Consider the following 13,612-nt stretch of genomic DNA (forward strand, 5'->3'; position numbering starts at 1 on the left):
GTAATGAGTTTCTAAGCTTAAGCTGCTCAATAATTTCGTGAGTGTGTCCGGTGAAAATCTCAGCTAAGGGCTAGCATCTCATTATTGACCTCCTTGGAAAACAACAAAATGATAATAATAATTGGTACTCGAATTTTGAGGGCGGGGTCGGCTTGTATAATTAAAGTCAGGACAAAAAAGAACGTCTTAGGATGTTCTGAGATTTTAGATGTTAAAGAATAAAAAAATATGCTTTAGCAACTTGATTTTAAGAAAATTTAACTTTAATATTTTACGAAGATCTTTTTCAAATGGCGGGAGCCGACAAAATATAACCTCATACAAAATGAGGGATGAGAGCCATGCAGTTCAATATAGTTGTCTCTTTGTTTAGAATTAATAAATTTAATACTGTTTGATTACTTTAGAACTAATAAATTTCATACTGTTTGATTACTAAATAATAGAAAAACCCTATTTTGTTCACATTTCTCAATAATTAAACATTTAGGATCTGGTGAAACAATAGTGCTTTTTTGTATGTTTCGTCCAATTCCAAAATAACTGCTACTGTTCTTCCATTGTCAGGGAAGTGATCATAGTGATGACGCTTGTTAGTTTCTTTACTCTTTGGAAGCGTAAACCAAACTGGGGTTATATCTATACAAAGTTCTAAGACACTAAAACAAAAATAAAATCTGTCGTTTTAACGAGTATGTGTTGTAATCGAGAGTAGTTTTATTTGTATTTAAGTTTTTACTTAATCTTTGGATTTAAGAAAGGAAGTAAACGGTTTTGGAAAATATAAAAAAAGCAAAGAAATATTCTATGAAAAAATAAAATTGAACCACTTTGTATTCAGTACTTTATTCAGTACAATTTAGAAATTGAACTTTTCGAAGAAACTTCTAATAATATCAAATAGCTTTCTTTTTTCTTTAATTCTTTTTTTTTTCTTACTATTAAAGGAAAAATTCGAAAAAAGATATAGAGTACAGTACAATGTACTCCGTGTAGAGTAGATTGTACTGTACATATAAGGTAATTATTCTAATCTTCAAATTTTACATAATTTTTAAATTATGTAAACTAATAAAAAGGAAGTGAACGTGTTTAGAAAGGTTTCAAAAGAAAACCAAAGAAACATTCTATGACAAAATCAAATTGAACCACTCCTTTTATTCAGTACTTTATTCAGTACAATCTAGCAAATGAACTTTTTCTAAGAAACTTTAAATAATAAATAATTTTCTCCTATACTTTTTTTCCTATTTATTAATTAATATTTTTTGTTTAATAAGCCACTTCATATAGAGTACATTGTACAGTACTTAAAAAGTACTTAATATAATCTTCAACATTTTACATAATGTGTACATAAATTAATAAGTGTCCTTGCTAAATAAATTATTCTTAGTCATTAGAATTTGTTAATCAGTGTTCCTTAATATTGTTTCTCTAAAATTTAATTTTTAAAAAAGCTTTTGTATTTTATAAACAACAAAAATATTTACTATTCACTTTAGGTTAAAAAATCCGTTTTCATTAATACAAAAAGATGTTTGTTCGTTATCGCAATAATGATGGTTCTATGTCTAATAGCAATATTCATAGTTCCAATATGATTTATCATCACACACAAAAATATCTATTGAATCATTTTAAACATCAAATAAAACAACAAAGTTACAAAATAACCAAAATATAACCTTAAAACAAAAAAAAAATAAAGACCTGTAAACTGATAATTTTTAAATTTTGTACTTTTGTTAAACTCAATTTTAAGTTATAAATCTAATGTAAAAAAAAAAATAACGAACATAAACACCAAATATTAAGTTATTTTCTAACCAATTTTTTCCTTTTGTTAATTTAAAGTTAAAAAAAAAAAAAAAACGAACAAAATATTATTATGAACTATTGTAAAAAAAAAGAAAAATTTTGAGAAAAATGTAAACACTAAATTTTAAGTTTAAAATTGTTTTTTATTTATAGAAAAAAAAACTTAGTCATTAAGTACAGCTTTTGTTAACAATGTTTTCAATAAATTATTTATATAAAAAAAAATTCAAATAAATTGAGTCATAATTATTTTTAATTATGTATATTCTTAAAATAAAATTTCTTTCTTTGGCATTATCTCATCATCATTTACAAAAAAATTTCTATTTTAAAATTGCCGACGCTGCAGATTGATTGCTTACTCTAACACTGGTATACCGGATTGGTGCTATACCAAAATCATCACGTTTCAGTCTACGATGTATGTAAACTATCCCAAAACCAGCTAAAACACCGAAAAACAACACCAATGCTATTGTCACAATAGTCAAGGCAATGTAACGCCGACGCAAGAATTTCGGTGGATCAACTTCTTCTGGTACAATGTACTCTTTTGGTAGATTACAAACAAATTCTGATGTTAAATTGGAAATTCGAATACCAGATAATCCAAAAGGCCAATGGCATCGTGCTTGAATGTCCATTTTAAATACATCCTTGCCACAATATTCAAGAATTTTCATTAATTTACAATCACATGTCCAAGGATTGCCGACGACTTGTATTGCTTGTAACTTTGGCCATTGGGCAGTAAAATTTTTGGGCAATTCATTGGACAGATCTACATCGGTGTTGACGGTTTCCAATTTGCAATATGAAATATCTAACTGTAAAGAAGAAGAAAATTCGTTATGACATATGTAGATTTTGAAAGATTTTGAAAAAAAGTTACAATAGCTAGATTCCTGCAATGTAACAGTCCATCGATATCAAACGAAGTTAGATGTGGATTTCGACTACAATATAAATATTCCAGTGACTCCAAATGGCTAAATGTATCCTTGGCAACTGTGGTAAGTTCATTCATAGAACTAATATTTAAGTATTGTAATGTTTTGAATCCATTGAAATTGACTTCATTTAATGTTTTAATAGGATTGTTGGCAAAATTTAAGTACTCTAAAGTTCTGCCAATTAAATTTAAATCAGTTGGAATGGCTTTAAGTTTGTTGCCTTGAAGTTTAAGAGCCTTTAAAGCTATGAGATTTTTAAACAATGTTGATGGCAAGGATTCTAAATCGTTATGGGAAAGATCAAGATCCTGAAATTCATAAAAGAAAAAAAATTAAAAATCATTATTAATGCAAATATCCTTGGAACTTAATTTATTTACTTCTTTCCAATACCTTCCTATTAATAAACGAATTAAGAAGAAAGATAGGTCTCAAAATTCCTGGTACATGCAAAGCAAAGGGCAAATTCAAAAACACCAGCGCAAAATAAAGCAAGAGAACAGAAAGCGAATTAATATTTTCTGAAAAAAAAAAAAACACTCATACGCCATACACATTTTTTTAATGCTAAAAATTGTTTTATATTTGTTGATGAATGCCGACAAGCAAAGCAGTTTGTTGAATTTCATCATGTGACACATGTTTTCAAGGTATTTTTTGATGCTGAATCTATATATATATAAAGTGAATACGATTGCTCTAAGAAAAGTTATTGCCGATTAAAAACAAGGGTGCTTGTTTTTTGACTTCAACAAGTAAAATATAACAGAAACCCATGTGAAAAACATGCTACAGTGATAAAATTCGGGATGAAGGTTTTAGATAGAGCAGGGACAAAGGATTCATAAAGTTCTTAAAATTATTTTTGGTGAAAGGGTGTTTTTTTGATGGGTTAAGTTGTGTGTGAGGAAAGAATCATAACAGCTGACTTAAATTTTATTAATTTTTAAAACTTGGTGTAAATGTTTTGGTTGGTATAAGAATTAAGAATCTATAAAGTGTACAAAATTATCTTGAGTGAAAGGGTGTTTTTTTTTCAAGAAATAATGAAATTCGGAACTAGTACTACAAAAACTAGAAAAAAATTGTTACACCAATGAAAATTGGTAAAAATGTTTCATTTATAACAGAAACCAAGAAACCGAACAGTCTATACAAATATTTTAGGCTAAAGAGTGTTTTTTTGAGAAATAGGGAAAAATCCGCCATAAGTCCGATAAAATCAATGGTATAAATGGTATCCTTACGAAATTCTTTAAATATGTTCTCTTTCCCATGAGAATTACGAATAATGTAAGTCTATGAATTTTTTTTTATGTGAAAGGGTGTTTTTTTTAGAAGTAAAGAAAATTTTGAAAAAGTGTGTAATACAAGAGTAATATTAGTGGTACCCTATTGAAATTTAGTAATTATGTTACTTGTAAGATAAGAAACAAGAATCTAAAGTGTCTATACAAATATCATGGTTAAAAGGGTCTTTTTTTGAGTGAAAACAAAATTGATGGGTCACCCTAATGAAATTTGGTAAAAACATTGATTTTGGGATAGAAAGCAAGAATAAGGAGTTTTCATAAAAAAAATTTTGGTGAAAGGGTGTTTTTTCGAAGAGATTGGTCCCAAAAAGCCAATGATTCATTTTATTTAAGGTTTTGATGACAAATTAAACATTTATAGATAAGTTCTTACACGTTTTACGCGAATCATTGGCTTTTTGAGTTCTTATGAAATTCGAATCAATGTTCTTTTGACATAGCTTAACTATCCGCATGTGCAGTAGAAGTTTATATGCATTATAAAAACAACGCAGCTGCCTATCAAAATTGAAATAAAATCCAACTGTGGATACAATTTGACAAAGTATTTATTCATAATCTTGGTAGGTGCATGTACATATTTATTGAATTTTAATAAAAATGGAAGATCCTAGTATCCTACTGGTTGTAACCCTACCAAAAATCATACCTATAGTTGTATTTGGCATGAAATGCAATAATCAAAAGATTTCATTCTTATATCGAAGAAGAAAGGGTGTTTTTTTTTGACTGGGAAATACATATGTACATACAAATTTGAATTTTTCAACACATAATTTTTGAAAATAAACACTGCTTCGTTCTTCTTTTTTAAATCAAAATGGAAATGCAAACATTAATATTAAATCTGGGTTTAAAAACCAGAAACGGAAGCGTTTCATACATTCAGAAGTTAAAAAATAGGAGAGCCTAAAATATTTCTGTTACCATTTTCGAAAACATCATTCTACTTACTTTAAGCGAACTTGCAGAAGATATAGCCATTAAAGTAGTTGTGTCCATCATTTTCAAGCTATTATAGCCCAAATTCAAATAAGCAATATCTGGTGTATGCTCAAATAACAACTTTTGCAATGAACTTATTTTATTATGACTCAAATCAAGATCACGCAATTTAATCGGTTCATAGCCAGTATTTTTATAAGGTCCTCGAAAAACATCAGCTGACAATGCATCCGAAGTAATTTCATTCCAACTCAAATCCAATCGAACAATATTAGGAACATCCATAAATGTTGGAGCTTGTATATCTTTAATGTGACAATGCCTACAACTAAACAACAAAGTTGCATTAGTTGCAGGCAATTGTTGTAAAAGTTCAATTTTATTGCCAGAGAATGTTGCAACTATTTCCACACCTGTAAAATAAAATCAACAAGTTCACATAAATATTGAATATTATTTTTTATTTTATAAAACTTTTATACCTTGATGATTTGAACCGAATTCACTTGGCCACCTTGCAAGGATATGATTGAAATTTTTGGTTGAACAATCCAACATGTGGTGGTATTTCTTGTATGCATCCTGTGCATTCATACAGGTACATGTATTACAAATATTTTCTACATTTTGATATGGAATATCTTCGTGTTGTGCAAAGGAGGTTTGCAAGGATAGCAAAGTCAGAACTATAACCTGAAACAAAAAAAAAAAAAAACAAAATATTAAAGCCAAATTTAAATTTTAAAGTACTATAATTTAATATTTGGTAAATTTCTAAGTAAAATTGTAAATCCTACAACTTCATTCATAAGATTAGTGACATTTGTTTTCAAGGAATCTTGTGAAATTTAACATTCCCGACCTATTTTCTATAAAATAAACTTGTCAGCAATTAGACAAGAAGTGGGCGTAGACTATTATTTTAAAAATTACACATTAATCTCTTACTTCTTTGTTCTCTAAAATATCAAACTTAAAACTACTGTCTAAATGGACCCTAATGGACGCGAAGAAGTGATGAGGGGTAGAGAAAATGACAATTTCATTTGCAATTAATTTTTTAAAATTCCCGGGAACAAATATTTTTGAGTAAAATAAGTGTAAAATAAGACTGTCTCTGTTTACTTGACGTTTTTATAAAATTTTATAAATGATTGCATTTAAAAAATAGACTTCTACAATGGTCGGAAAAAGTATTTTGACAAAATTAACATTTTTCTAACTGATGAGAATAATCTGTTACGGTTAAATATAAAATAAGGAAGTTCACGGTTATTTAATAGGTATATTATGGTGAATCTCATGATGGTCAATGTCAGTCATATAGTTGGTATTATGCTTCGAGGCTGCATTTTTTGTATAAAAAGTACTAATTTTTGAGGGAAAAAGTATTTTGACAAACGTTCTTTTTCAACGTTGGTAAGGTAAGGTTATGCATTTTACATGTTTCAAGCACGCATACAACTGACAGACTTATTAAGGCTCCGATTTGTAAAAAATTGGGCAAAACGGCGGAGCTTAACATTGAATTTAGTGCATCTTCTGTTGCAAGTCATAATTTCGGTGTGTCTGTTAAAAAATCTGTGGAGAACTGAATTTATCGCGGAATCGCGAAAAACTAAAAATTACCAAATATGAAAACACAAAAATATAATTATGATATTCAAAATTTACCACAAATGGACAAAAAATAAAAAAATGCACTAAAAATAGAATTCACTTAAATCGCGGATTGACTCCAAAAAGTCGGGATTTGGAAATGCCATTCTTTCATCAAAACCTTGGGTGCTTTCATAAATGCATGGTTGCGCAAGTCTAACGAATGCAAAGCTTTCATTAATGCAAATGACAAATGTCAGGTGTTCATAAATGAAAAACGCAAATATTTGCAGCGCAAATGTGCAAATGAAAAAATTCCTATGCGCAATGCATTTAAACTTGAAGAAAGAAGGAACATGACGTTAAAAATGATACAGCTTTCCTTTATTTCTCAATTCTATCAAAATTTGGAATGGAAATTCAAAATTCAAGTCAAAATAACAAAAATAGCCGCGAATTTCTTGCATATAATAAATTTGTAAACATTTGGAGAAATGTTTAAAAAAAAAGATTTTTTTCTTAAAGGATGGAATTGGTTTATTTTGAAAAAGAGGTTGAATTGAAACTTTAAACTTTTGACAAAAGGACCAAATCAGAAAAAGTGTTCATAAATTCAAAGTAAAATACATGCGCAAATAGTTTTTCTGACATTAGTCTGATCGCAAATGACCGCATGTAAACAAAGCAACCATGCAATTATGAAAGCACCACTTGCATTGAGCTCGAAGAAGACAATTTTGCCATATTTATGGCAAAAAGCTGAAGTTGGAAAGAATAAATGGTCAAAAATTAATGAAAATAAAATTTCATAAGTTGTTGACTGTTTTGTTTTAGACAGCAATTTATATTCTTAAAAGATTCACATTTTTCTTTTGAACTAACAATTAATTCTTAAATTTAAAACATTACAAAACATTTTCGCTGTTGGCGTTTTAACAATTAGGTCCTTGCTTTGACGATTTTGAAATTCACCAACAATATCGATTACGCCAACAATTTATTCTTGGATAAAAGCTAAAATTTGCGTTCTTGTTACAAGAATTGCAAGTTTTTGGATTCATTTTAACCTAGGAAAATTAATCAAAAGTACCAAGTTCTTGAAATTACAACATTTTTTCTGAGTGTTATTATTATTGGTACAAAACTACTCAAATTTAAGTTAAGTTAGCATTTAACACATGTCGTTTTCCAAAATTCAAAAAGTGTCACTCCCAAAAGGAGTGATTTCAAATTCCAAAATTGAAAAAGGAGTGAATTTTTGGAGTGAATTCTTCACTCCCAAAATTTTGAAGGAGTGACGGAGTGATTACCAATACTTCTACATTTGACTTCATGAGGACTACTTGTCAAATTCTTGGGTGCTTGTTTTAATTTTATACAAAAATTCAATAAAGTATCGTAAAAAATCAATAAAAGTGAATTTAAAAGATTGTGTTATTATTTTATTTATTATTTAGCATTACAAACACATGAAAAGCAAACGTCAAATCACTCCACCTGTCAAATTCGTCATGAAGAAATTCCAAAATTGCACAAAAAAGGAGTGATTCACTCCCATAATTTTGGAAAATGACAACAAATTCATTTTGGTGCAAAAATTAAAACAAACTTTAAACTATTGCAATTTTCAACAAAAAAAAAAAACATAAATACATTACAACCTATAGGTACTTGAAGTTCTACTTTTGGCTAAAAACTCAGAACCAAATTACATATTATTTCAATTTTACTTAACGAGTAACAATTTTTTAAAATCTTACAATTTTGAGTACCTACTTACAATACGATCAACCATGTTTTTCAATCGTATTTATTTTTTTTAACTGGAAACACCCTATTTCCATTTAAATTTTTTTAAATACCACCCACTCAAGGGAATCACAAGAATAAGCATCTAGGTACTGAACTGATGCACTTGACTCATTCTTTTTGCAATAATACTCTTGTTGAATTTCTTTTTTACCGCAATGGCTATAAATTTATACCTATAAGCCATTTAGTTCTTAAAATATATTGAATTATAAATATTTTTTTCAACACTCATTGCATTCCAACTAATAATAAAAAAAAAACTTTTCTACGAATGGAGATGCCGGGGTTTGAACCCGGGACTTCTCACATGCGAAGCGAGCGCTCTACCACTGAGCTACATCCCCACGGATAAAATTCGATGTCCAAGTTCTTATTTAAATACAATGCTCTAAAATACCCAAGTCTTGTGAATCATAGAAAGTAAAACAGTGATAAGGTAACATAATTAATAGGGAATACTTCCTTATTCCGTGACCTTTCTTTTTAAATAAAGTGAATCTTCTTCGTTGGCTATAGGTTGACCTATAGCCAACGAAGAAGATTCACTATAATTAATAGGGTGCAAATGTCAATTTTTACGTAGAATTGTATTCTTATCTTGACGAATCTAAGCGAAACATAGAAGATAGTGTCGATTATATTCAATGCTAAGTTTTATAAATAAAAATCAATAAAAAAAAAATTTGTTAAAAAAAAAAAAACTGAACAGAAAATTAATATACCTAAAGTATATTTTTAAATTTAATTTGTGAGAAGAAAATAATACTCTTTGTTTGGGTTTGAAAAAGTTCAAGTTAAAGAGAAATTCGACTATCTTTCGATCTAACTTCAACTTTTGTAACATTTATACTTTTTTGGAAACTGCAATATAAGGACACGTTTCTAAAATAATAAACCAGTGTCACACCATACAAAATTTTTCCGAGGTGTTGTTCTGAAATAATTAAATAAATTAAGAAATTGAGTTTTTAAAACTTGGAACTGTTAATTAATTAATTTAGCGAAATGGCGTATTAAAAAAAATATTTTGATTATTGAATTGTTTCTTATTATTTGGAAATGTTTTAGTTAAAAGTTCGTAAAAAAAAAACAAAAATCAATTATGGGCAGAGGAAGCAAAATACTGTTGGAAAATACGAAATTTTCTAAATTTCACAAAAATTGCATTTAATAGCATATTTCGTTTAATCCAATACTAATTTTTGGTGTTTTTATTTTTATTAATTCTTTTATTATGTTCCCGATTTTAAGTTTACTTAGCTTGAAAATTGAAGCGGAATAAGGAATAAACGAAAGTTTTGTTATAACAAAGTTCGTAGGCTGAAATCTAAATAATTTCAAAAACATAATAATAACCTTTTTAAGCGAACTAATTTTAATTTTGTTCAATAAAGTCATCTTCAAAACTACTTTTCGGATGCATTCACTTTACCCTTCTAATTTAGGTACTTTCACCTACTTTTATGTACTTATTTATATTCGATATTGTCTATTTTTCATCGAAAAGCCGAGTCAAATTGATGAGGTAATTTTTCAGGTTTTGTGTTTCATTTATTATTATTTCGAACTTATCTTATTTCAATTTTCAGTTGGTTGCAACTTTTTCCCAAATTTGTTATCTTTTTTGGAAAGACAACAGATTTTCAGATTTTTTTCATTAAACTCTATTTTGTTGCTCTTTGGATTTCTTAAGTAAATAAAATAGGGAAAAGTAAATTAAAAACAAAATCATTTTAGATGTATGGATCACAAATTCTATAAGTTCATAGCAATCAATGAAACGCCACTCACCACTATACTAATCTTTATCTCCATAATAAGTTTTGTTTTAAAGGCTAGGTTAATTTTTGTGATCAATTTTAAACTTCTTTTTTTTTTTGTAAACGCACTTTTCACTTTTGTTTTGTATTTTATTATGATTTCAATATCAGAAAGCTTTATTTTTATGCATTTTATTTTTTTAGAAAAAAAGGTTTAAATATTTTTACTTTGAATATCGACGAATTTTACGCTAAATTATAAGCGGAGAAAAAGAAAGAAAATGTCCGTCCGAGTTTTTTTGTGATAACAAACTGAATACCGTTTGTATTATTATTAGGTATTACAAATATTTCCTTATCATTCGGGGAAAAAAAACGATAAGATACCCCATACCTTCGTCGTCGTCAATCTCTTACAATCGTTTATCAGACCAAGTTTGATTATAACTTTAAATACATTCCCCTACTCACACTGTAGTATCTATAAAATGTTTTGGTTTACATTTAAAAAAAAAAATGAATTATAATCTTTATGACTGATAAGAAACCTTCGACAAGGGCTTCAGGATTTCGATAACTAAAAATAGCTATTAATTGGAATAGGTGTGTATTTTATAAAAAAAAATTACTTTAAACGAATATTGATGAAAGTGGAGATAGTATTGAAAGTGATTAGTCTGTCAGCAAAATCAGATCAAAGTCAATAATTTTTACTATTTGTATTTTAGGGCCACAAAATCAAAGTTCAGAAGATTATGTTCAAGTGTTGAACCTCATCGTGTTCCAGAAATTAAATAAAGTTAAAGGAGCAGCATTTAAAAATGAATTGGACCGAGGTTTAAAAAAAAGTAAACAGGAACAAGAAATCCGCTTTATGGATTTCTTGTTCCCGTTTACTTTTTCCAGTACAATTTTTTTTTTGTTTGTTTTGTGAAAAGTCAGTACCAGATTGCATTATCAAAATGCTCGTTAATATACCCATGAGCCAAACTTCGAAGAGATTCTTTCTCTAGCCGCACTATACGGATGTGGAACCCGCCTTTATTTTTCACTGTCATTTTAATGTCCAGAAACTTTAAAATCAATGCGAATCAAAATTAAATTCCTCCCTTTTTTCTAAAAAGCTCGTATTGTGTATAACATAATCAAGGTATTCTAACCCTTTAAAAAAAAAAAAAAAACAATAACAAACTACAACTATATTACAAAGTGCGTTTGTTCTTAACATACCTAATCGACTGATTCATCTTCACCCAAATCTGATTCATAAACAAAAAATTTTGTTTACTTTGATCCATTTTTTTTTTTCTTTATCGATATGCTGTTCAGTTGAAGAGAATAGATGCATCACAAATACAATATTTGAATCGTCATTTTACCAAGAATATTGTTTTGTATGAGTTTTTTTTTCATTTGTTTACTGATATCAACTTAATTTTTAGATTTACATCTTATTTATAATTAAGTGCTAATTAAGGAGAGTTATAAAAGGCATCTTCAATTAAGTTATAAATATAAATAGAAGTTAAAAAAGTAATAAAAGTAAAGTTGGTGAGTTATTCTGATTCTGATGATTTAAGAAGACTTAACCTTTACCTTAGTTTAGTGGCAGTAATTGTATTCTTGTATTTGCAAAAGGTAAATCACCAAAATAAAATCACCCAAATAAAATTATCCAAATTTGTAATAAGAAAGGGCATTATTGAAGAGTTTGGGTTTACGAATGGAAAATATAGAAATCAAAAAGGATGGGACCTCATTGGCTCACTTGTGGGACTCCAGAAGAAGTGAGAAAGAGCTGATAGGTTTGAGTAGAAGTAAGTTAAAAGAGTATGAGTCTATACATGGAGAATAAATATATCAATTTAAAAAAGATGACGTTCAATTTAAATCCCATTTGTTTAAAATAGTAAGATTTGTTATTAAAATAAAAGCATTCCGTTTAAACTCAGTTAAATTTAAAATTAATTTCTTATCAATTCTGTGTACATACCTACTTAAAGATTTATTAAAAGGGAATAATTTTTAATTAAAGTGCATACATTTGTTAAAAATATTAAGGTTTGCTTATTTTTGTCCACAATGGTTGTTTAGTTCTAAAAACGTGTAATATTAAAGCTTTAGATATATTTTTTATAGGGTTCAATCTAAAAATAAAATGCACGACTGGGTCGCACGAACTTGCGACCTAAGCTTAAAACTAACATTTGAATTTTTTAAACAAAATCGTTGGAGCCGTCTTCGAGATATTTCAATTTTACTAAAATCGGTGTATGAGAAGTACCGTTATTTTGGTCCAAAAATATTAATTCCAAAAACCCCTCTGGAGAGTCGCCAAATAACGCTACATACCAAGTTTGAAATCAATCGGTCCATCCGTTTAGGCTGTAGCTTCGTTTACAGACAGACAGACAGACAGACTGATAGACGGACTTCCGGGACCCACTTTTTTGGCATTGTCTACCATCGTAATGTCATGGAAAAATGTTATCTCAACTTTTATTATTGTACGAATGCATAAATTGATTTATAGTACCTATATCGCAAGTAAAAAGCGATGTAAGTAAATTCAATCAGAAAACGTATTGAATTTAAATGTCATGCATTTTTTTAAACGGAAATCTACTCTAAATTAAAATGTCTGCACATAAAAATAAATAGATTTTTTAATTGAATTAAACGGATTCTTTAAAATTGAAACATTCAATAAATTGAGAAAATGCAACAAGGAATACTGGAGTTGGTGCAGTTTAAGACTTTAAATTCTTAATTTCTTATAACAACAGCTCGTCGAGGCTTAGGTAGGTACTGATGGATGACTGCTACAAAAGCTGCTAGACATATTGCACTTTGAGAAAGGAGAAGTAAAAAACTGATTTTGTACCACCAAAACATTTATGGTGTATTACAATTTTTAAAAAATTGACATGAATTAGCATAGATTATAATGTATAGTCTACAAAATACATACAATTGGTAAGGTGAGGTCTAACAGTTTTTATTTTTTATTTATTTTTTTATTTAATTTATTATCTTTCAATTTAACTTCTGTATTTTTTTTTATTTTGTGGACGTATAGAACAAATTAAGATACAAATCGATTTACCTCTATAATGCCGGACGAATAACACAAATAACAAATCTTCATTCGCATGCCGGAATGTAATCGATGTCTGTGTGCTGAGTTAAATAAATCTAACCCTATTTCCACACTCACTTTTGTTTTGATTTACCCTTAAATCAATTTTTGTGTTGTCCCTCTTACCCGCTGTATCTGGGTTTAACCCGCTTCAACACTTCACTTTCCACACCGGTTAAATGTGTGTTAAAAGTTTAAAAATTAAACAAATAAAAACGAATTAAATGCACACACCGCGCCGCCAATTGTGTGAAATTATGCAGTAGAACC

The 13,612-nt window shown here is 28.5% G+C and overlaps 1 protein-coding gene and 1 non-coding gene across 3 annotated transcripts; both read right to left on the reverse strand.

Moving 5' to 3' along the window:
* Positions 1 to 1,964: 1,964 nt before the first annotated feature.
* Positions 1,965 to 13,612, reverse strand: LOC129914554 (carboxypeptidase N subunit 2). Of its 2 annotated transcripts, none has more exons than XM_055993867.1 (5): positions 13,310 to 13,612; positions 5,515 to 5,725; positions 5,042 to 5,445; positions 2,714 to 3,082; positions 1,965 to 2,648 (listed from the first exon to the last, which is right to left on the reverse strand). In XM_055993867.1, exons 1-5 carry the CDS (start codon positions 13,355 to 13,357, stop codon positions 2,145 to 2,147), a joined length of 1,536 nt encoding a protein of 511 aa, XP_055849842.1. In that variant the 5' UTR covers positions 13,358 to 13,612; the 3' UTR covers positions 1,965 to 2,144. The 2 variants fall into 2 exon arrangements, with proteins under 2 accessions (XP_055849842.1, XP_055849843.1); XM_055993868.1 differs by lacking the exon at positions 13,310 to 13,612 and adding an exon at positions 10,235 to 10,443.
* Positions 8,716 to 8,787, reverse strand: Trnaa-cgc (transfer RNA alanine (anticodon CGC)). Its single transcript has one exon. It is a non-coding gene; the product is annotated as a tRNA-Ala (tRNA).

The sequence above is a fragment of the Episyrphus balteatus genome, chromosome 3 (assembly GCF_945859705.1).
Source record: "Episyrphus balteatus chromosome 3, idEpiBalt1.1, whole genome shotgun sequence".
Lineage (NCBI taxonomy): Eukaryota > Metazoa > Arthropoda > Insecta > Diptera > Syrphidae > Episyrphus > Episyrphus balteatus.